The 24768-nt window shown below is 36.9% G+C and overlaps 1 protein-coding gene across 1 annotated transcript in view; it reads right to left on the reverse strand.

Annotated features, from left to right (window-relative positions):
- Positions 1-1748: 1748 nt before the first annotated feature.
- LOC134370492 (uncharacterized) overlaps positions 1749-24768 on the reverse strand; it is a 90652-nt gene continuing 67632 nt past the window's right edge. Inside the window, exons 9-11 of the mRNA XM_063087593.1 lie at positions 4006-4140; positions 3013-3156; positions 1749-1999 (exon numbers count right to left, since the gene is read on the reverse strand). Of these exons, the coding sequence (XP_062943663.1) occupies positions 1749-1999; positions 3013-3156; positions 4006-4140 (530 nt within the window). The remainder of the gene's footprint in view (positions 2000-3012; positions 3157-4005; positions 4141-24768) is intronic.

The raw sequence follows: 24768 nt of genomic DNA on the forward strand, positions 1-24768 counted from the left end.
GGGAAATAGCCTGGGTCTTGAAGGGGCAAAAAATTCCTCCCTCTGGCAGTTTTCTTTTTCCAAAGGCAGGAAAGAAAAAGAAAGATGGTGCAGGGACACAGTGGCACCCCTAAACAAGACACACTTTCATTTATTGCAGTATAAACCATGCTTTGCAAACTCTCTACAGCTTTGTCTATGTTTGACTCCTCTCTGCTGTCACTTAGAACAAGACATTTGATTCTGTAACCTAAAGAAATAATAAGATCTGAGAATTGTGAAATTTCTTAAAAGAACATGGGGATCCTCCAGGAAGGAAATCATGTCAAAAGTTGACAACAATGGTCCATGACAGAAGAGTAGCCCCTATTTCTCTCCTTCCCCAGCAATACTTGACACCTTTGAGGAAACAGCCTTTACTCCTGGTTCTTAGTATACCATGGAAATTTTTTCCCAAGGGGGGAAAAATAAAAAAAGAATTCCACTCCTTGTGGACTCATTTGAAGCTCCTTAGCCATCTTCTCCCAAGCATGAAAATTATGGAATTGACAGCGATATCTCAGTCACTTCCAGGGAAAGGGCAGGACCATGATTGGCCTGCACTTCAACCCTTCCTTGAGACACAGGCTTGTCTCTGCCTTGTCCTGTGCCTCTTGGAAGGGACTCAGGCCAGGGAATAAACCTGGAGGTTCTGTGAGTCTTGTGAACTTTGGTTTATCCAGTAATGGTGGGGCCAGCGGTCTCTGCTCTGCTGGACTGCTACACAGGTCTTTGCTTCTTTCCCGTCATAAGGCATGGATAAGACCCATTCTCCTCACATTGTCATCAGTCAAGTGTTTCACATCCATGTGCATTTCCTCTGAAGGAAATTCTTCACCACAGTGATTATGGAACCTTGGGAGGTATCTCTGGTCAATTTCCCTGCTACTGATCCCAACTTTTTCAGGACCTTGGATCCCAAGTATTTTGAGGCTCTTTCCTACTCCTGGGGCCTTAACCTCTTCTGTAGCACAGTCCATGGCAGTTTTTGTTTTCAGTGAGTCTCCCTTTCTCAACTCTAGAGGGAAAGATGACACACTGGTCTTCATTGTTCTTTAATTCATAAGAGAACATTTGCTCTTCTGCATGGTGTGGCCTGTTACATTGTCCTTCCTTCTGGGGAGAGCGTGGATATTGTTAATAGGGGTTCTCTAGTCTTACTGGCGGTGTGGTGGGAGGTAGGTATGAGGAAGTAAAGTGGGGATACGGCTGCAGAGGGAAGATGAAGCTCCCTCGGTAGGGTCTGGGCTGCTTCACGTCTCTTTTAGGGGCTGAAATCAGTCTGTCGATGTGGATGAGGACGTTTCCTCATCAAAGTGTTCTTCCCTGTTGTGTACAGATGTTGTCACCTTGATTTTGTTCTTCTTCCCTTTCCGGTTCCTTTTGTTCTTTAGCCGGGCGAAGGCAAGATGGAAAGTGCGGCAGCTAAAGCCCTCGTGGACCCCGTGCTCCACGTGCATCTGCAGGACCTCCAAACTGGGGTAGACCCGGCAGCAGGCCACGCACTTGAAGCCACTGTCCAGCGTCTCCGGTGTCCTGGCCCTGGAACTCTCCTCCGGAGCTGGAGGCTCTGCTGGGCTGTCAGCCTCCTCCTTTCTTTCCTCATGGGCTTTGCTGTCCACGGGGCACTCACTGTCAGCTAAGAGATCCTTCGTAGACATGTCAGAGATGGTGGCCTTTGTACTGACATTCTCAGGAAAGGGCATTTCTTCTACTCTTGTCTTCTTTTGTCAGGGCTCCAGTCCTTCCTCTGTATCTGACAAGACAGCCACACCCCTTTTCATTGGGACACACATGTAGTAAATTTTCATGGCCCTTTTCTTTTCCTTATCATCTGAGGACATAAAGGGCATATTGGTTAAGTGTGAATGAACAGAGGTATGTGGTAAGGAGGAGTAAGTCTCCCTTTGTTCCAAATCCTGTGGTCGAGACATCTCAGAGGATCCAAGGCAGGAGACATCTTGAGGTAATTGATGGATTCCTAGGAAATAAAATTTCAAACATAAGAAAACTGCAATAAGTATGTGTGAAATCTGCAGCAGTTAAGATGGCCATGAGAATATCCCATGCGGGGACATGGGGAACAGAAGCGCATGCATCTGTCTCAGAATTCTGCATGTGCTATGTGCTATTTGAGGTGTGAACTCAGTGCCCCTATGTAGAGAACGAGTGTGTGGTGTGTCTCATGGAGTTGTGTGTATGTTCTGGAACATATCTGGGGAGTGTTTCCAGAGCTGGTAAGAGGGGATGGTGATGAGCGTGTGTAAGTGTCATGGGGTGTGACAGTACATGTGGACAAGTGCAGGAGTGGCACCTGCTCCTGTCAGCACGTGCTGCTCTGTGAGGTGCTGGGGGCCTGTGGATAGAGTGACATGGGTGAGAAGCACTACATGAAAGTGCTTTCTCTTCAGGGCATATGGGTTTTCTAGAGCCTGGTCTAGCATGGGGGAATTAAAACAGGTTGTCTGTGTGAGGGAATGTGAAGTATTTATAGGATTAGTGCATAGAGGGGTGAGTGTGAGAATGATTGGGGGCAGGAACGAGGAGCTGAGGGTGTACCTCTGTAACTCTACTAGAGAATGAGAAAGATGGAGAGTGAAGGGATGTGTATTTGACAGAATAAGTAAAAGGGAAGGAGAAATGGGGCCATACTTGGTATGAAGAAGTGTGTGTGAGTGTGTGTGTGTGAGCTTGAGTCTGTGCCAATCTGAGGCAGAAGGTTCTGATTGAGTTCCCGTGCACTTGTCAGCCCTGTCTGCTGCCTCACCCACAGCTGTCCCAGTGTTCACATGTGGGAAGTTTGTGCCGAGGACCTTTGTCTTATTCTTGAAGGCACATTCCCTCTGTATTTGTCCCTCCTCGGAGGCTTCAGTCCTAGTCCCTCTGCCCCAAAGCTCTTTCCTGTTTTTAATGGGGAAAGTGAAGTAGGAGTGGGCTGAGCAGCTCAGGTCATCTCCTGCCCAAGCCCAGATCCCACCTTTGCATCTCCCTTACCGTCCTCATCAACAAGTACAAGCTTGCTTGCCAAGGAGACATGGGAGAAATGTTCAGAAGCAGAGGAATTTTCTCCTGCTTTCTGACCCTGGGCTGGGACCACCACACTTATCTCAGGAGCATTCTCTTGAGACTTGCAGAATTCTGGGGAATAAAGTTTAAAAAGTAGAAAACAACATTGAGATATGGATAATCTGGGGTCTTTGTACATTCATAAAAAGATATGTTGAGTGGATATATTGTGTAGGGCATCATTACTGCCCATGGGACTTGCTTTCACAGAAATTTAGGTGACTTTCCCATTCAAAACTCCAAAATACAAGTGAATAACAGTTATTAAAAATGTGTGTGTGGTGGATGTCAGTGGGATTGGATATCTTGTATGTGATATTTTTGGAGATGTGTACAGAGTACTGGGAACCATGAACCTTGCCTAAAATACAATATGCAGTAACTAAAGCTTAGCTGTTATTATTGGCTCAATTTTCTTCATGGGAAATGATGCAAATAAAGGATATGAAGTGCAAACTTATGAAGAATTATGTATGTGTATCTATTTATACTGATACCTACCCTGATAGAAAGGTATATATATATATAGAGAGAGGTGCAGATATAAATATAGTTGGATGGTAGCTAGTTAGATATATAGATGCAAAGATAAAAATTTTTTAAGGGTTCCCTAGAAAATGGACATGATGCTAGAGGTGTTCAAATGAAGACTTCACAGACTTGCTCCAGACTCCTCTTTTGGAAATATGCTTCCGATTTCACTTGAGTTTCTAATCTTCCTGTCCATATCATTTAGGAGTCTTTTCCAAAAGAGAAAGAGTACATGGTACATTTTTGCCCATTGATTGGAAAAAGAGACCCTAGGCAGTCCTTGAGAGAAGGGGTTGCTGAGCAAAGGAGCTTAGCTCCAATTCTAGGTCATTATTCTGTCCTCTTTCTACATGATTCCTTCTTAGCTTCCCATCTTCTTTACTCCCATACCATTGTGATCAAGCTTGTCTTCAAAAGAGGCAGAGGATAAGTATTTTGAGTCTGAATCCTCTGCTGTCTGGATGTGGGCCTGGGTCAACCCAGAGGGTCCAGGCTGTGGACTGTTTTCATCTGAGTCTATGATTCCTGTGAAAGAGAGGGAAAATCAGATATATGGTACTTTTTTGCATTCAACAAACATTCAAGAAGTACTATGTACAATAACACACATGGTACTTATCCTCATGAAGGTTATAATCTAGTTACCGTTCAAAGTTCTAAAATCTAGGTATACAAAAATATTTGTTGGAATGATGTGCCTGGGTGGGCTGGATCACCCATGAGTGGTGCATTTGTTCTGTGCAGTGAATCAGAGGCTCACAATCTTGTCCAGCACATGGGAAGGTGCACATATTATATGTTATTACTACTTCTGTTTACATGAAGAATAATTTTGTTGTACGTTGTAGGTAAAATGCTTCAGTTTATTACCTGAGATTATCTTATGAAAGTCCTGCTGCTTTCTCAAATAGAATTTGCAGGGGAAAAAAACCCACTGGCTTTCATTTCTTGCCTGCAGTATCCTCTTCCAGATATCTATTTTGGCCTCTGTTGCTAGAGCTCTGTAGGACCTGGGCCTTGTGATAACTCATTACTTCTGAGCTTGAGCAGAAGACTCCTTTGGGATCTCTGGGGCAGCTCCAGAATGTATCTCCCAACGTTGGTCACAGCTCTTTTCTCCGATGCTTACTTCTTAACTGGCACAGCTACCACTCCTAGATTGTGTGATTATGTGAAGGGACTAAGGAATTGGGAAGAGAGAGGAGTTTGAGAAGCGGGTGTAAGATTGTGATAGCTTCATGCTTTGTTAATGTGAAATCAAGAGTTCTACAAGTGTGAATTATTTGTGTGAGTTAGAGATTGTGATATTGTAAAAATGAGGTTACGAGAAAGCGAATTTGAGGAATACAGTACATGTGCTGAGAAATGAGGGCACGATGGCTTACTGTGTGAGGACATGAGTATCCAAGTATATCTGGGAGTATAAAGACATGGGAGTAAGGAAAGGAGAATGAAGGGATGAAAGTTTACAGAAATAAACCAGAGGTCATATGTTCTGGATTTCTGGGTATGCTCAGACTCCTACTGTGCTGATGTGCCTAGAGATAAACCTGAGGTCATATGGTCTTGAAGATAATTGGGCATGATGGGGTAAAAATTCATGTGTGTTTATGAAGGTAGGAGGTTGTAAGAGGCCAGAGGTTAAGGTCCCTTTTCAAATCTTCTGCCTTATGAGGGGAGATGGGCTAGGGAGCTTTGCCCCCCTTTTGAAGGCAAATGTAGAATCCACTGTTTCCTCATTAGATACTTCAGTCTCTACCTTTCTCTTTGTCAGAGACCTGCCCACACTTGTGACCTACAGTGTTGTACTTCCGAGATTCAGACTGAGCAAGTCTTCCCTGTTTCTCTGACAAGAACTGTCATTCTGGTAGGTTTCTGTCTTCTCAAATGCATAGCTGCTCTGACACCCTTGCACTTTTGGACACTCTTCATTTCCAGATTTCCCTTGAATCTCAAGACTTTGTTTTATGTAGATGTAATGAGCATCTCCCAGAGAAGAAGGAGAAGAATGTGTATTTTTGCTGTGGTCTGGGCATGGGCTGTATCTCCCATCTATCAGGTTGTAGAGAGGAGATCTCAGCCAGACCTCACAGCCATGCTTCCATCTCCTCTCCCTGCTCTCCAACCCTAGCTCCAGTTTAGACATCTCCACTTACGAATATTCTTGGACTCCCAGGAGAAGAAGGAAAAATAAGTTGAGCTACGACTGGTTTTCTGCTTTTTCTGTGGAATACAACCAGGCTGTGTATCTTCCATCTGCGTCTGCACGATTTCTGTCAAATCAAATGCAAATTAAAGACATATGTACAATATTTTAACCATTTGTCCAATCTTAATAGCTCACTATGTACCAGACATTCATGGGGACCACAGTCTATTTCCTGGCTGAAACTCAAAAAAATAGGTATGTAATAATTTTTCGTATTACCCAGGTGTCCGTGTCTGGACGGACACAATGTCCGTATGTTGTTTATATGAAGCTGCTTGTAGTGTATGTCTTGGATCTATGAAGTCACACAGAGTGCTCTTAATATCATATTTTGATATTTGTTTAGCTGATTGTACATACGTCATTGTGTTTAACATATTTCATGAAAGTTATGGAAAGTTGAAGAATGGCCCCCCACCAAGTTGTTCATATCTTAATCACTAGAGCCTGTGAATATTACTTGATATGCCTAAGGGACTTTGTGAATGTGATTACATTAAGAATGTTGTGATGGGGAGATCATCTGGGATTATATGGGTAGCTCTGAAATGTAATCCCAAGAATACTTATAAGAGGGGGGGAAGTAGGCCAAAGGCAGGAAAACAGATGTGACATGGAGCAATAGGTTTAAGTAAAGAGACAAAGGGGCTGCAAACCAAAGAGTGCAAGAAGCTCCCACAGATGGAAGAGGTAGGGAAGCTCTGGAGCATCCAGAAGAAACCAGCCCTACCAATACCATGATCTTAGCCACGTAAAATGTATTTTGGAATTTTGACCTCCAACACTGTAAGAGAATAAGTTCGTGTTGTTTTAAGCTACTAAGTTGGTGGTGATTTGTTACAGCATTTAATAGCAAATAGGTAAATACATCAACCTTAAATTAAGGATTGCCACATACTCTGTATTGAGCCATGGGTTTTCTTATGAGTAGGCCCTACTGACCTAATTTCCCTACTTTCCTGAGTGCAGAATTGCTTATTTGAGTCAATGGCTTTACCCTTTGTTTGAGCAATTTGAACAGCTTAGAATACTTTAACTTCCATTCACTGTCTCATGTTATTTTCATCTAATATATATATATATACATTTTTTAAAGATGACCAGTAAAGGGATCTTAACCCTTGACTTGGTGTTGTCAGCACCACACTCACCCAGTGAGCTAACTGGCCATCCCTATATGGGATCCGAACCCGTGGCCTTGGTGTTATCAGCACCACACTCTCCCAAGTGAGCCACGGGCAGGCCCCATCCCATATTTTAATTACACCTCTTTTATCAGTTCTAAGGTAGTGATCATTATTTTTTGGTGCTTAAGTCATGAATGCTTGTTTATATTCAGTTACAGACTTACCAGTTGTTTAGCTCACCAATTTCTCCTGGCTGTCATGCTGCTTCTGTGTTCAGTTTAATTTTTCTGAGTAGGTTCTTTCCATTAGTGTTTTTTATACTTTTCCGTGGTTTTTATCTTAAAATGTTTTTATTTCACCCTTATTCATGTATCAGCGAGACTGTCCTTCATTGTCAGCACAGTATTTCATACTGTTGTCATTAGGTTTCTGTGATTGTCTTTGAATAGTTTACTGTGTGACAAATCACTCTTTAGAAGATATTCTGTGTTACTCTGTAGTTGCTTTAATGTCTTTGTTATTAGGGTTTCATATTTTTGGTATACCATACTTAGGTGTGGATTTATTGTGTCTTTCTCACAGTGAGCTTATGATGTTTCATAATTCTAAAAATTTTAACAGTTCTGAAAAGTTCTCAACCATTATTTCTTTGATCATCTCTGTCTGACTATTTTGTTTTATTTTTCAGAAACCTCAATTCGATATACATCGTACCTTCACATTTTATCCTCATTTATTTTAATTCCTCATTCAAATTTTTCAGCTAGGAGGAGAGCAGGAGATTATGACTATGTCCAAAGTACACCTTCCTTTGTATCAGTGGCCGAGCAGAGATTTTCTGCTGGATTTCTGTGTTTGCTCAGATTCCTACTCTGCTGATCTGCCTAGACTTTTCCATTCTACCTTTCTCCTTACTAGTATAAGAAGGCATGTGTAAAGAGGAGTCACAAGAGAAATGTTCTGATGGAAAATTTTTATCTCTTGCATCATGGACCAGTGTATTGTCCTCAAAAGAGTACCCAAGTTGAGGGTCATTTTCGTGTATGTTTGAGATTCCCAGAAAATGAAAGAACAGTTATAAAGATTAGTGGGTGTCTGTTTCATTCATTTGTTCAACTGACAAATATTCTGAATTATGTGCTTAGCTCTAAGAACAGACATGACCTATGAGTTCTTTGAAAATAAAATCTACATCATGCTAGAAATCCTCACACACATGTACAGAAAACCTTTGTATCATCATTGGGTGTTGGGGTTTTGATTAGACGTCCTCCATTTGGATTAGACTGCATACCGTCCACTAATGCTGTGTCTCCGATTGTGTCAGAACTCGTGAAGTGATAGAACTGTTGACTTCCATTATTTCGCCATACTTTTCTTCTGAAAATCCACTCATATGGAGCCTAGACCTTCTCACAATCTAGTTCTTTGCTCCCAGGGTATAATTCTATACACTGAGGAACCAAAATTCCTGAGGAAACTACAGAGTTCCATGTAGGGACAAGAGCTTACAGCTAAAACAGCAGTTTCCATTCTGCTCTCCTCCTACCACTCTTCTCTCCAACATACGACTGCCTCCTCCCAACACACACAGGAATACTGATTTGGTCCTGAACAGTTATCTCTCGCTTGGGCAGGGAACTGGTATACTTCAGTATGCTGCTCTTATATCTTGATCTTGCCCTCAAGTCTCCTCATTCCCACCAGCTTTGGTTAAGAGTTTGGGTACAGTTTGCCTTCCTCTACATTTTTCACACTTTCACTCTCTGCATCCCACATCCTAGAGATTCACAACCTCAAACAAAACAAGTGGTATTTTTTTTGAAGAAACTAAATATTCATAATTTTATTATGTTACTGTCCCCGTTTTAAATGTTAATGAAGCCCACCAATATCATTTAACTTTTCAAAATAATCAAGTATCGAGAATATGTCTGGCATGTGTATTATGCACACATTGCAGTACAATTGTGTGTTGTGAATGCAGTGTGCTTGGTGTGTATAAATTCATAACATGTTTAAAATTGGGTTAGAGTTTAATGTGTGATTGATTTGGTGTTTGCAAACGGGAATATAGGGTGAGTTTTGTTTGAGTGGGAATGGTATATGTGTTTTATGTCTGTGTTTTAGTTGGAAACATATCTATGCATGTCCATTGCATGTCCTGTGATTATGGATTTGTGTATTTTGTTGTTTATTGTTATATGGTTTTGCTGTGCAATGTAATCAGTGGGAATATTCTCTTTTAGACTAGAGGAATTAGCGTATTGTGGAATTTAAGGGAATAAGGCAAGAACATAAGGATGTGAAAATCAAAGGGTATAATAAAATAGTATGAGTTTTCAAAATGCAAGGCTGTGTGAAGAGCTAAAAATAGATGAGTGTGCAGAGAAGAATGTGTAAGAGTAAGTGGATAGTAATATATGACTGCTTTAGAAAATAAAAGTATGACAGATTGAGTTCCAAAAGAGTTAAGACAGAAATATAGGAACTCAACAGTTAGACAGGAAGAATAATTTTTGGTGCCCTAGGGTGACAATAGCTAATGATATTGTATTGTTTGTTTCATGATAGCCAGAAAAGAGGCCTTGAATGTTATAACCACAAAGAAATGATAAATGTTTAGGTGATAGATATGCTAACTATTCTGATTAGATCATTATACAATATATGCATGTATTGAAATAACAAACTCTACCCCATAAACATGTACGATCCAAAATAAATTAAAAATTTTTAAAAAGTTGGGGTTTAGTGTGTTTTTGAGAGGCAAATAATCAGACCTGGTACATAGTAAGTGGGCAATTATGTTAGATATTAGTGTTTATCTTCCTCTGGCTTATTTATGTCTTATGTGTGTATACACAAACAGGTGTGAGTATGTGTTTTGCATGTCTGATAGTTTACACTCAATGACATCTTTGAATATTCACTAATGTTATTGATGGCAGAATGAAGACAGCCTCGCTCTCTAGACCTTTCTCCAAGTGACTGTCCAAATATGCAGAGGCCCCAAACTTTGCTGGAAATATCAGATTCTCCTCAGGAACGTAAGCCTTTATTTTGAACTTTGGGGCTGGCTCGAGTCTCCCCCTCCCACCACAGAGCAATTGTCTTCCCTCATGAAAGTAACTTTAACTTGTTTACTGTTAATCTCCATGGCAACCACAGCTATCTGATTTCTTACTTTCCAGAAAGAGCCAAACCCCATCTCCTTGATTCAACCATCACAGCTAAATGGTGTTGTGTGTGTGTGTGTTTCTTTCTTACATTTTACATAGGAGCCTCACATTTACATCTTTATAGTCTGAAACAAAACAATTCTTTTTCACTACTGAGTAAATTCTTTATGACTATATATTCCCATCCTTGCACAAGTAGTATTTAAGTGCTCAAACTTGCTTTTTCAATGTTTCCCTCACCTCTATGAGCCACACATTCTTCATTAAAAGGAGAAAACTTATCATAACATTATTTACTTCCTCAATACCCTCCGAAGTCAAATAAAGAGAAAAGAATTTTTTAAGAAAAATTAGTCTAGACTAACCAATCACTGAGTCTGTGTCAGCGTCACGCAGAATGACTTTGTGAAGGTAGCATGGGTCCTAAGACACCGAGACAAGTGCCTGTGTCATCTGAACCTTCTCTTTACTCTCAGACTACCTGGGCCCTGAGGGAGGGCAGCGTACACACGTACATCTCCCTCCCTCCTGCAGTCAGTTCCACTCTCCCTCTTTTTCTCTCTCTCCTCTCCTCCTCTACCACATCTAGGAAGCCTAGATTCCTCCTTTTTTGGAGGCAACTCCTGCTTATCCTATTCCCAGAGAATAAACTATTTCATACCTGTTGCCATCTCTGCAGTTTGGAGGGAATATGTGCTTTCCAGATGTTTCCTTTTTTCTTTCCACTTCATTATACAACTCTTTGGAGAGTTACTCAAATCAGGTACCTTCTTTCTGAATCTCTTCTCTCAGAGAGACACCTGATGATGGCAAAGAATGAAATTTGTCCATTCAAGAATAACAAATCACTCAATAGGCTATCTTCACCAAATCACTGTCCTGACTAGTGTTCAGTATGTTGTCAGGTCTGTTACAAGTCATCAGTAAGGCCTCAGCAGTACATTGTGACCTATGGATGACATCACTGCATTCTAAAGACTCAGCTAGTGGTCACAGGACTGCAGGATTGCTACAACCCACTGCCTGTGGTGATTCCTTTTATACATTGCAAACTCTATCTTTAACTTGAATTTCTATATTTTGCACATCACACCAAAACTACAAGATAGATGACTTGTATTAAACAAAGGAAATTCTTTAATGTGTCTGGGAATACTGCATTACAAAATCTCTCTGGTGGAAATGATATGGCAGTAACCGACAGGATTGGTATTTGAACCATGCTCATCTCATACAAATAATAAATAGTGTATCTTATTTGTACTATTTTACTTACATATAAACATAAATATGTGAAATGTATGTTGGTATACAGATGTGTATTTGAGAACATGTCATAAATTCATACAATAACATTTATTGAATTTCCTCTGCTATTGAGAATAATCTATATCTTCATAAAGAGACATGTCTCTTTTGCCACTCTTTCTCATCACATTCCCATTGGTTTGGAAGAAGCGGTGACCTTTGGCTTTACAACTCCTGGCCCTTGTCAGGAATTCTGCTTTTCTCAAGCCCGAAGGCCTCACTCTGCAGGCTTCTATTTTAGGCCCCATACTATGTCTTCTGAAAACACCTGGGTCTTGTATAGGACTTGAACTCTGGGGCAGCTCCATTCTTCATCCCACCCACCACAGACCACACCTCATTTCTTAGGGTCAATATGTTTACTTTCTTTTTTTTTTTTTTTTCTTTTTTCGTGACCGGCGCTCAGCCAGGGAGTGCACCGGTCATTCTTATATAGGATCCGAACCCGCGGCGGGGGAGCGTCGCCGCGCTGCCAGCGCAGCACGCTACCGAGTGCGCCACGGGCTCAGCCCAATATGTTTACTTTCAATGTTAGTAATTATCATAAGGAACCAGGCCATGACCTAGCCCCCTTCAGTGTCCTTTACCTGCAATAGGCCCTGCCTCTGGATGTTCCCTTCACACATCATGGCCACTGAATGACAGGCACATTTACCAAGAAATTCTCAGCTTTTTTAGCTATCAGAAAAAAGTAAAATTAAAGCAAAAAATAGATACTATCTTTCATGTATCAAATTGGTAAAAATTAGAGGGTCAAACTATATTAAATAAATGATTGTAGAGATTATGGATGAAAAGAGGAATCTTTATAAACTAAAATCAAGTATTGACCTATGTAGCCATATTGGGGAACAATTAGGCAACATTTTGTAAAATGTAATAAGCATGTAACCTATGGCTTTATAATAGTACTCTATAAGGGATATTTACAAGGATGATATCCCCAGTATTATTTATGCTATGAGGGAGTTGGAATTTTCAGTTTCTAACTCAAGAAGAAAGGATAAATTATGGTAGGTACAAAGTATAGAATTAATCTCCAAGAAGAAGTCAAGTCAACTAAAATACATGCCTGTGGGAAGAGCATCAGATTAGAGATAAAGAGAAAATATAACTCAATGAAGTAATCAAAAGTGGTTTCTTTAATAGGCTCATGACTGAGGGTATTATTAATTCAATAGTCTAAAAATTTTAAGCTGGAAAAAAATGAAGAATTTCCCCCAAAGTAAAAATGGCTCTGATTAGGTCTAGATCTAAGAGAACAGATTGTTCTTACTGTATTGGTTTTCTGTTGCTGCTATAGCAAATTACTGCAAATTGAGTGGCTTAAAATACAAATTTATTATACCATGGAAAGTAACATATTCATAGGTTCCAGGGATTAGGAAGTTGACATTTTGGGGGGAAGAGAGGGAGTGTGCATTTTTCAGCCCACCTCACCAAGACAAAAACAGAGAGTATGAGAATTCACCTATAGTAAAATATAGTGATCTGAGAATAGAAATCCCAAATTAAGCAAAATCAATAGACGATGGTGCAGCAACTATGTGAACATATTGACTAAAACAAAGCAGTATGAAATAAAAAAACAAAAACTCCAGTTTGTGATGAAACATATCCAAAGGAACAGAAAGACAACTACATGAGAATTACTTGTGCTGTAGAACTTTGGCAACTAGATTCAATAAACAAGAACACCAAGTCAAGACAACAAGTTAATTCACAAACATAAAAATGAAGAATTTAGGGTGGAAGAAAGAATGGAGATTCTAAACAAGGGCCTAATAGAATAAATAAACTAATTAGAACCATAAACAGAATAAAGCTTAAACTTTAATAATTGGTATTATATTTAAGATAAGGTAAGGGTGAAGAGAGGAGACAAAGATATAATTAATTAGAAGATAATAGATTAAAAAAAGAAAGGCCAAATGGTACCATGTAACAACAATTAGGGGTTCTGAAGTAGAAATTAAGAAGTAAACCAGACAATTATTCCAGGTATAATACAATAAAAGATCCATATAATGTGGGAAAAACTGAAACCACAAATGAAAAGGGTGCATAGTTTCTTGGGAATTTAGATAATGTTGGTGCACGTGGAAGACAGAAGAGTCTGCACCAGTAGATCTAGAGCCTACCTGAAGGCCCTGCAGCCTCAACCTTATTCATTGGATCAATTGGGTTGATCAGTTCCCACCCATCCCACTTCTACCTCCACCCCAGATGTATGCTGTCAATCTACTATCTTCTGGCATTGAAGGTTGCACTCACCTTTTTCATGACATTTCCATTTATTTTTGAGTTGGCTGTATTACAGAGTTAAGTGACTTTTTAAAGAAGGGCTCCTGTGATACACAGATTCCCTGAATAACTTTTGACACACATTTGGTGATGCCTGCCAGTTGCTTTTTACATTTGAATAACAACTTGGCTGCAAATAATATTTCAGAATTACACCTTCTTTCTTTCAACACCTGCAGACATTACTCAACTATTTTCAAGCAATAGATATTGCTTTACAGAACTGTAAGGATAGCTTAATGTTTAGCACTTATAAGTTACTTGCTGCTTCTACTGGGATGCCTGAAGAATTTTGTTTATCATCTAATGTCAAGAATGTAACTGGCATTATGAATTTCTATAACTTGTCCTCTATCATTTTCTGAAATTAGATCAGTATGTTTCATGTTTTAATCAAGCCTGTGACCAAAGATTTAACCTTGTAGAACACACGAGACCCAGAGGCTTTACCAGAGACTTCAATGAATAAGGAAATCAGATAGATTACTTATTTAAATAGCACCCAAACAAAGCAATGCCTTGACAAGAAATTGTATTATAATCAAGCAAGGCTTATTAATAAATTTTCCATTAAGTCTATGCAGAAACATTTCAGAGTAAAAAAGACTCACATAGATATAAGACAAAACACACACTGGGCACAGTTAATATTAGTAAGAATTGATAAGTTTAGAGAATCAAAGAATTATATTTTGTGTGAACTACAGATTTATGTAGCAAATTACAACATTCAAACTGAGAATACAGCAGAAATTTAATTCTATAGAGGAGAAAATTAAAAATGTCAGTATACATTTGTTACTGTTATAGAACCTTATTTCTTGACTCCCCCACAGACATCAAGCCTCACAAGTCCTATTCAGCTATCAGTGGGAATTGGTCCATGTTTAAGGGAGAGATAGTGAGGTGTATTCAATACTCAAATTAATTTTTAAAAAATATGATACGTAAAATTTTATTTGATTATAGAAGCTATAAGCCCTTCTACGCATTCTATTTTAAAATAGAAAATATGGTTTCAACTTTATATAAACTTACATTATTCTATATATTTGACTGAGAATTCCTTGTGTCTTTCCTTGTCTCTGCTTCTCCCAGCCCCTAACTTTATTTTGCATGCCTCATTATATCTAATAAAAAATTATAGCAGCAAAATGTTTCAGTGGATTAGATAACATTTTACTGAAGAAATCCATTAATGTTGATAGATTTAATGTTTGTATAATGTTCAGAAGCAATAATTTTATTATGACTTTAAGTTTTTCTCTTGTGGAAGTAGAAATGTGCTTGTCTTTATTTTTATGTCTGTATTCTCTGCTAAATACATAAGGCACTGAAATAGTGTATTATAGTATCTCAAAAAAAAAATTGTAAACTAAACATCACATTTTTGTGTTTGAAAGAAATGTTGGTGCCCTCCATAATGTAAAGACATTAAGTAGTGTTAAGAGATAAACTGTTGTCTATGGAAATGCAGCCTGTAAATGTGCTGCTGTCTACCTCCTAGGGAACGAGTGACTATTTATGCCAGGCAAGTACTGCATTAATCTTACTTCCTATGCACGTCCTGAGAAGTGAGTGGCAAACTATCACATTTTTAAAAAGGGATATATAAATTACCTCTGATCCATAGCCTTTCTTGTTTACAGACATTTTTTTCAGAATGTCAAATTTAAAAACAGAGCAACTAGAATCTGAGATATGCATGGTCAATTAAATAAAAATAGATGGAGTGAACTGAAAGATGAAAGCTACTCATATTGTCACAATATCAATAGGACAGTTATGGTTTCATGCATTTTTGTTCATCAAGGAACAGTTTTCAGTGATACCCTTTAGAATGGAGAAGTTCTGAAAGCGTTTCCTTCCATTTGCAATGTTTATATCCACGGCTTAACAGTATGTTACTTCACTTTTGAAACTAAGTTTTTGAATATGTAAAATGTGCTATATTTACATATGCCCTTTTAGGTTGTTATGAAACATAATGCTATTTAATATAAAGAATCCTGTAGAATTCCTGATAGATGCTAGATATTTAATAAATAGTTGATATGAGTATTCAGCATGGCTCAAGATATCTATTTACTTGATGGCAGAATTCAGAAGATTATTGTAGTGTATTAAAGATTTTCTTGAATTATTGTGGTTTGTGTTAGAGAAATTATTTCTAAAAATAAGCTAACAGGATAAGTGACAAGTTCCAATAAATGAAAAGAGGGTGTGATGAAAACTCATTTTTTAATTTTTTTTTTTTTTTTTTTTGCTTTGCACTGGGTTGAAATCCTTTCCCCATTCTCCTGCTAGTAATCATGAGTTAAAATAAAATAACATACGGTGATAAAAATGAGTCGCTGAATCATCCCTGATTATGCTACCAGATGAGACTAGATAAACTAACATTGCTTTATATGTGACTAAGGCACTACAATTCTTTGTTCGAAAAAGGAATCCAAAAGTGTAGTGTATTGAAATATACCTTTAAGTTAAAAAAAAAAAAAAGATAGAAAGTGAAGTCTAAAGCTCTTTTTCCAGCTTAACAAAGTAATTGCACAATGATTTAGAGCTTTAGGAAATATAACTTCAATATAAATATAACAAATATAAAATGATCAATTTAAATTAAAATTATTACAGTTATATATTATGCATCAGGAGACATAATTTCTGAATTCTGATTCAGGATGGCTTAAAAGAATATTGTGTACAAATAACTTTTCTGAGAATGTTTTTTTCCAGAACAGGAATACTCATATAAATTTTCTCATTATTTCCCATGCTGGACAGATGATAGGATTAATAAATTGGGGAATATGGTCAAATCACCACTAATCCACAAAATGATTTATCTCTGAGATTTGGTTCATATTTTTTTAACTTAACCAAATTATTTTTTGTCTTTTATTGGGGGGAGAGGGGGTGCAGAAAGTGTCTCACTAAATCTAATTCAACCTTTAATACCAAGTACATACAATAGCTTCTCCAGAATTCTTAAATCTTTAGATTAGTGTACTATATTCTTTCTCTTTGCTCACAAAGCATATTGTTTCAGTCTTCCACAGTAAAATCCTCAAAAGCAGTAAACATACCACATTCATAGGATACAGAGTAGTATCTCATGTAATACACATTAAAATATAGTTCCTGGGCCTGGTTTGTGGCTCACTCGGGAGAGTGTGGTGCTGATAACACCAAGGCCACGGGTTCGGATCCTATATAGGGATGGCCGGTTGGCTCACTGGCTGAGCATGGTGCTGACAATACCAAGCCAGGGGTTAAGATCCCCTTACCGGTCATCTTTAAAAAAAAAAAAAAAAAAAAAAAAAAAAAAAAATATATATATATATATATATATATATATATATATATATATATATATAGTTCCGTGTCTGTAACCGGTGACTTTTTCATTGAAATGTATTCCCTGTTTAAATTGCTCATATTTTCATAACATTTTCATAACTGGTCTCTTATTCCATTTCTTTCTATATGCCTTTTAAGATAACATCTCAGGTGCAGGAGTCACAAAAGTTGTGTGCCTAAGATGTTTTGCAGAACTGTTAGAGCAAGCTTGGCTCAATGCAAACTGATCTAAATTGGTTAAGCCCAAAGATCTCTCCACTGAGCCTGCATGAATGTCTGATGGGTGACCATATGTTATCAGAGGGCCAAAAACTCCACTTGTAGATCCTGCTGACACTGCCATTTTCTGAATATGCAGAGGCATGCAGATAGCTCATGCCCGGGCAGATCACTGAAGAAATTCCTTAAACCCTTTAACCAATCAAGATCCCCCATGCCTCACTCTATCCCTAAGTCCTTCCCCATAAAGATCCCTTCTTTCCTGAGGTAGACAAGGTGGATCTGAGACATATTTCTCCTGTTTTCTTGCTTGGCTGCCTTGTGAATAAACCTTTCTTCAGCTGCAAAGACAGGTGTTTCAGTGTTTGGCTTTCCTTTGCACATGGGCAAATGAACTTCATTCAGTTTGGTCATGAAAATCTGTAATTGTGCATTTAGATTATTTAGTATTTTTAAATAAACTTAAACCCATTGTTTGTGATACAGTAGAAAAGGACAAAATGTTTGTGATCACTCTAAATCAAAAAGTGGACTCCTTGATTAATCACCTGCAAAATATAATGAATAGAATAGAATAAAGAATACTTAAAAAAAAAACTAGTTAAGGGAATTAGTAATAAACTAATGTATGATAACATCTAAAGAAGATAAGTTGGAGAATTGAAAAGAACGTAGAATAACTGGAACAAATAGAAATAAATCTAAGATGGTAGTTTTAAAATCATATATATTTTAAAAATCATGCATGTACTTAAAATATATATATATAAATATATACATATATATCAGTAATTTCACTACATGTGATTAGAAGAACATGCCAAATAAAATTCAAAATTGATGATCTGGATTAAAAATTACAACTATATATGTCTTAAAAGAGTAATTTAAATATAAATAAATAGAAATTAAAGTGTTATGGAAAAATTACATGCCAAAAAACATTAAACAAAATAGAAGAGTTTTTCTAATTAGATTTTTAAAAAAGAAATAAAGAGAAAACAAGAAAAAAAAATATTACTTTTAAAATACCAGCCCACCAGGAAGATATAAAAATCAATTTTCAATCACATTGCAAAAAAGAGCTTCAAAATATATGAAATAAAAATTGACAAAACAAAAAGAGAAATACACAAAACCATAATCATATAAGTAGATTTTAATGCACTTTATACAGTAACCAATAGGATATGCAGACAAAATATCAATTTAGAAATATGTAAGTTGGACATTTAGAAACATACCCACCCCATGACTTCAGAATACAAATTATTTTCATGAGCAATTTTGTTTGGGGTTTTTTATTATATACATTTAATGTTTTGATATACACATAAATAGTGAAATGATTACTACAGTCAACCAACATATGTCAAGTTAGCATATCCATCTCTTCATATAGCTAAGCTCAATATTTAAAAGCTAAAATAAACAAAAAGTAACTTTCCCAAATATAAAGAATTAGGGTCTCTGTATTTCATCTTGATCAAACCAAGTATTTGTTTAAAAAAGAAAACTGATGTATATAACAGCACATATTAGTAGTTTGGAAAATAAATTTAAAATACAATTAAAATAATCTTTGGATATTTTATGAAGTGAAAAAAATAAAAGCTACATTTTAAATGGGTATTTTAAATAAACTCTAAACATACTCTTTATTTCCTTCCATTAGAACTTGAACAATAAACTGTAGTATGACCGATATTTTCATCCAAAATGATTCTATTTATAAAAATATGACATACATACTGTAGTTTGTCATATTTTGTAAAAAGTGAGATAATTCTACCCATGTCAACCTGGTAAAAAAATATATATCTTCCTCAAATATTTTCTACTCAGAAGATGAAAACAAATTAACCAATTCCCGGATGATAATTGTATGTTTCAATAAAAATAATTTACACTTTTGTTCCAAACAGAGTCATTAAAGAGAGGTTTAAAAAAAAAGTAGTGCCACATTTTAGAACCAAACTTAAGTATAAAGTTTTTGGTATAAAGTGGGAATGTTGGTCATGTGCTTGATTATAATTGAGGGTTCTGCCTCATATGGCGTAAGTAGTTTTCTTATATGTAACATAACGGTGCTCTCTGAAGCACATATACGGCTGACATTTACTCATAAGTACAATCATTAAGTGTTTAAGTATCTTCAGTTTGATCACATCCCTCTTTCTCACTAATATATAAAATAAGATGAAAAGATTAGTGATTCTCAGGATTTTTCAAAGTCACTTAAAGGAACAACACTACACACACACACACACACACAGAGAGAGAGAGAAACCAACATTTTAATAAAAAACGACTGTGTTTTAACAACAAAGCAAATACTTTAAAAATTTTTTGTCTAATGAGTAAAGCTATAATAGAATGGTTTAATAATCTCATGCAATATAAAAATACTTTGTTAGTACTCTTCCAAAACGTAAAAGGAAGCTTCCACAACCTCTTATATGACCTCTAAATTCATATTTTCAGTCCATATCTTTCTTCTAAGACATCAGTTCTAGACATAATTTCTTGTCTTGCACAAAATTTGTTCTTCCCCTACTGCTCCCTATCTCAAGAAATGGAACCATCATCCATGCACCTCTTGAATCCAAACCCTAGAAAAAGACATTCTTGATATGATCCTTTTCCTCATTCACCACAGCCAATCAGTAAACAAATATACTACATTTAAAAACATATTTTTTTCATATCTCTCTCTGCTTTAATCTGTGTCTAATGCCACTGGCCTATTACAAGCATATATCTTTTGCCTGAAATAAATAAAACAACTTTCTAATTTGTCTCCCAGCAACCTTTCTTACACTGTCCATTCTCCACGTAAGAGCCAAAGTGACTTTTTAAGATGAAATTCTGATTATTTCATTGCTTCACACTAGGATCCTTTGATGGCTTCCCATTGTTCTTAGAATAAAATCTAGAACTGCAAAAAAATTTACAATGGCCAGCCTGAGCTCATCAGTCCCATTCCACTCCACCTCCCAAATTTTGCCCTCATCACCCTCTTTGTTCAGTGCATTCTATACCACAACACTCTTGTAAAGCTACTTCTCCCACCAGAATCTTTGCAGGTGTTGTTCCCACTGTGAAACATACTCATCTCGCATTCTTTCAGGCTTAGCTCAAACATCATTTCTTCAGGATATGCTCCCTGAATCTGCAGACTAAGTTAGATTGTCCTATAGTTTTCTTACTGTATTTTCTACAACTTGTATTATATTTTAATATTATAGTTAAATACTTATTAGTGAAACTACGTATTTTTCCTGACCATCTTGCTCCCTCTAACATCCATCAGGGCAGCAGGGACCTAGTCATTTTCATCCCTTTCTTTCCCACTTCTTTTCCCTTAAAGTGCTCATCCACTTCTTTGTTTAAATCCACAGTGACTATTACAGTCGGGATGAATGGGGAAAAAGTTGAAGAACTAGTTTTTCTTAGTAAGCGACTTGATGGAAAGGTACAGACAAATCATGATTCTTTTTTTTTTTTTTTTTTTTTTTTTTTAAGATTAAGCCTTACACAGCTTCAGATTTCAGCAAACTTCTAGAGTGGAAAAGAATTTTGTTATGCTTAGCCCCGTATGATCACCAAAAACTCTTCCAGTTTGCTTGTCCTCCAGTAGTGACTCTCTACTTGAGCTTGGTTCAGATTGTCAGCATCTAGCCTGTGTTAAGAATTGGCGAATACCTCATGGACAGCTTTAGATGCCCAGCTCACATCCAAAAGATTCTGCTCTCTCTGGATTTTAGTCATTCTAGTCCTTTGCCTTTTTATGACTTTAAATATATGATTTTTATCATTTAACCCAGCTTTTCCGGCTAACCTCTATAGGAGCCTTGTCCTGCTGCAAACTACTTTATTGTACCCGATTTCCATGGCTTTAATGACAAATATTTAGATAATTATTTCATAATTTATATTTTTGGTTTTGACTTTTATTGAGTGTTTTGAAATTAAGCTTTATTTGTTGAATTTTTAATATAATTATACGCATTGGAAAGCAAAAGTATATAAAGAGGGCACACTGGAGAAACTTGCTTCCTTATTCCCCTGCCCTCATCTACCCCTATTTCTACCCCACCTCTTAAAGGCAACCTTTAAATTACTTTCTTGTTTATACCTCCGGTGTTTCTTTATGCAAATACAGATAACTATAAATACATATCTCTATATTCCCCCCTTTCTTCAAAGGAGGCAGCATGCTATGTTTACTGTTCTGTACTTTCTATATGAACATACAGATCTTCTCTATTCATTTTTACAGGTGAGTAATATTGCTTTGTTCAGAAGTGCAATCATTTATTCAATAACCTGTTGTTCCTTCTCACTTAGTTTTTTCCCAGTGTTTTGATTATCTCTATCATATGTTATCTATATCATATTACATGTATTATATTATATATATGTTATATGTAATATGATATATGATATAGATAACCTTACAGATATAAATTGATTAGTTTTCAGAATATCAGAGATTAGAAATTTAAGAAGTGAAAATGCTCGTATAAAGGGTAAAAACATTTGTAATTTAGTTAGGTTTTACAGATAGCACTTCATCGGAGTTGTACAAATTTGTACTCCCTCAAGCAATATTTGAGAATACTTCTTTCTACACAGTTCTATAAAGGTATTCTATTATCAGTTTTATTCCTATAAGTGTGATACATAATAAATATTATCACATTAAAATTTTAATTTATATCTTTCTTATTGTGGGTGTGGATAAACATCCTTTCATATTTGTATTTGCAATTTTTTCTTTGATGTTTTCCTACTTTTCTATTTGGTTATTAATCTTAGGAGCATTTTACATTTTAGAAGGATTAGTCTTTTTATAGGATATGAGTTGCAAATATTAATTGTTGTTTGACTTTTGACTTTGCTTATTATTTTTAATTTTATGGAGTAAAATTTATCCCTCTTTCTCTCTTGACTTCTAGACTGAATCATAATTAGAAATACCCCCTTTTATTTTTTTTATTTTTATTTTTTTTAAAGATGACCGGTAAGGGGATCTCAACCCTTGACTTGGTGTTGTCAGCACCACGCTCAGCCAGTGAGCCAACCAGCCATCCCTATATGGGATCCAAACCCGTGGCCTTAGTGTAATCAGCACTGCACTCTCCCGAGTGGGCCATGCGGTGGCTCTTGAAGATAATAAAGAAATTAGCCATTATTAACATTAAATCTTTGTTCCATTAGTTTTTGCAATATATGATATGAGCTCTAGATATATTTTTTTCCTCCAGAATCTATCCAGTTATACCAAAACCAATTTCCAAATTAAGTTTCCATATCAGTTAGGGTCTATTTCTAGACTTATTGTCAATCTGTTTGTAAGTTGATACTATATTTTTAATTATTGAGATTTTAAGGTGCATTAGCTTATGCGGCTAAGTTTCCACTGTTGTGCTTCTTTTTTCAGACTCTAAAGCGAATCTTACTGTTATTTTTCCATAAGAACTTTAGAATCAGGTTGTTTAAATCAAAAATTCTATTGGCATTTTCATTATCATATTAAAATTATCAATTAACTTAAAGAGAACTAATATATGTTTGGTACTTGTTTCCTATCCATAATACAAGATATGTCTTTCCTATTTGTTCAAGTCGATCTGCTTTTGTGACATTCAAATGTGTGTGTACCTGCATGAGTGTGTATGTCTTTTGCCTTGATTTTTACTTTTTATTTTGAAAGCATTATAGCCTCACAGGAAGTTGTAAAAATAGTACAAAGTGTTCTGTGTGCCTTCACCCAACTTCCCTCAATGGTGACATATCATATGACTGTAATACAATATCAAAACCAGATGATTAATATTGGCACATTACTGTTGACTAGACTGTAGACTTTATTCTGTTTTCATTGTTCATTTAATGTAGGTGAAAAAATTTTAAATTGAATTTATCTGTGTGTATGTGTAGCTCTAATTATATTCTATGTATTGATTCATGTAACCAGCACCAAAAACAAGATACAGAATGTTCCATCTCCTCAAAAAAGTTAAGAAAGCAACCCCATTTATAATAGCTACCAAAAAAAATAAAATACCTATGAATAAATCTAACAAAGGAGCATCTCTACAGTGAAAACTACAAAACACTGAAGAAATAAAAAGAATATAAAAAAGAAAAAATGGAAAGATATTCAATGCTTATGGATTGGTAAAATTAATGTGTGAATGTCCATACTACTCAAAGCAATCTACAGATTCAATGCAATCTCTATCAAATTACCAAAGACATTCTTCACAGAAATAGAAAAAGCAATCTTTACATTCATATGGGACAACAAAAGACTTCAAATAGCCAAAGCTATCCTCAATAAAAGTGGGGAGCATTACACAACCTGACTTCAAATCATACTACAAAACTACAGTAACCAAAACAGCATGGTACTGGCATAAACACAGACATTCGGACCAATGGAACAGAATAGAAAGCCTGGAAATAACCCCACATACTTACAACCAATTAATCTTTGATAAAGGTGCTAAAAACACAAATTGGGGGAAGGACAGCCTCTTCAAGAAATGGTGCTGGGCACCATGGGGCCTGTCCAGGGTCCTGAGGTATGGATCTGGGGACTGGACCCTCCACCCACAACCAGGCACACTGCCAGCACTGCAGGGCCTGCCTGGGGTCTTGAGGCATGGAGCCAGACACTGGACCCTCCGCCCACAACCAGGCATATACTGCCAGGACCATGGGGCCCATCCAGGGTCCTGAGGCATGGATCCAGGTACTGGATCCTCCTCTCACAACCAGGCACACCACCGTTATCACCACCAACTAAGTAAGGAGCATGCCAAAAACATCATCTCCATGTGGGTGACCCACCACAGCCACCACAATAAACTCAGATGCTGCAAAAGTGGCTAGATGCCACAACCACCATACAGAAGGTCCACCAGCCACTGGAGTGCATTGGCACAAGGAGAGTCACCAGCAGAGACCAAAGAAAAGAAGAGGATGTCTGTCTCCACAAAGCTCATTCCTGAGTGACAGAAGAAGCATCTGCTCTATGATAATATTGGGGGACCTAAACACACCTTTGAGCTTTGGACAGATCATCTAGGCAACAAATCAACAGAGTAACCATTACCATTTCAGAAGGAGAGAAGAAATCTAGGGTAATTAGAGAGGCGGGGGGAGATGGAGATGGGGAGAGATTGGACAAGGAGCATAAAGAACAAGTACAATTTGTAACAGTATATGTGCTAGTAATATTGATTTGATCAACACATGTCAACATTGAATCCCCAAAATATGTATAATCAAGTATGATTCAATAAAAATTAAAACAAACAAAAAATAAATAAATAAAAATAAATAAATGGTGCTGGGGAAACTGGATATCCATATGTAGAAGAATGAAATTAGACAAGTACCTCTCTCCATATACCAAAATCAATTCAAA

This window comes from Cynocephalus volans, chromosome 2 (genome assembly GCF_027409185.1).
Source record: "Cynocephalus volans isolate mCynVol1 chromosome 2, mCynVol1.pri, whole genome shotgun sequence".
NCBI classification, from domain to species: Eukaryota; Metazoa; Chordata; class Mammalia; order Dermoptera; family Cynocephalidae; genus Cynocephalus; species Cynocephalus volans.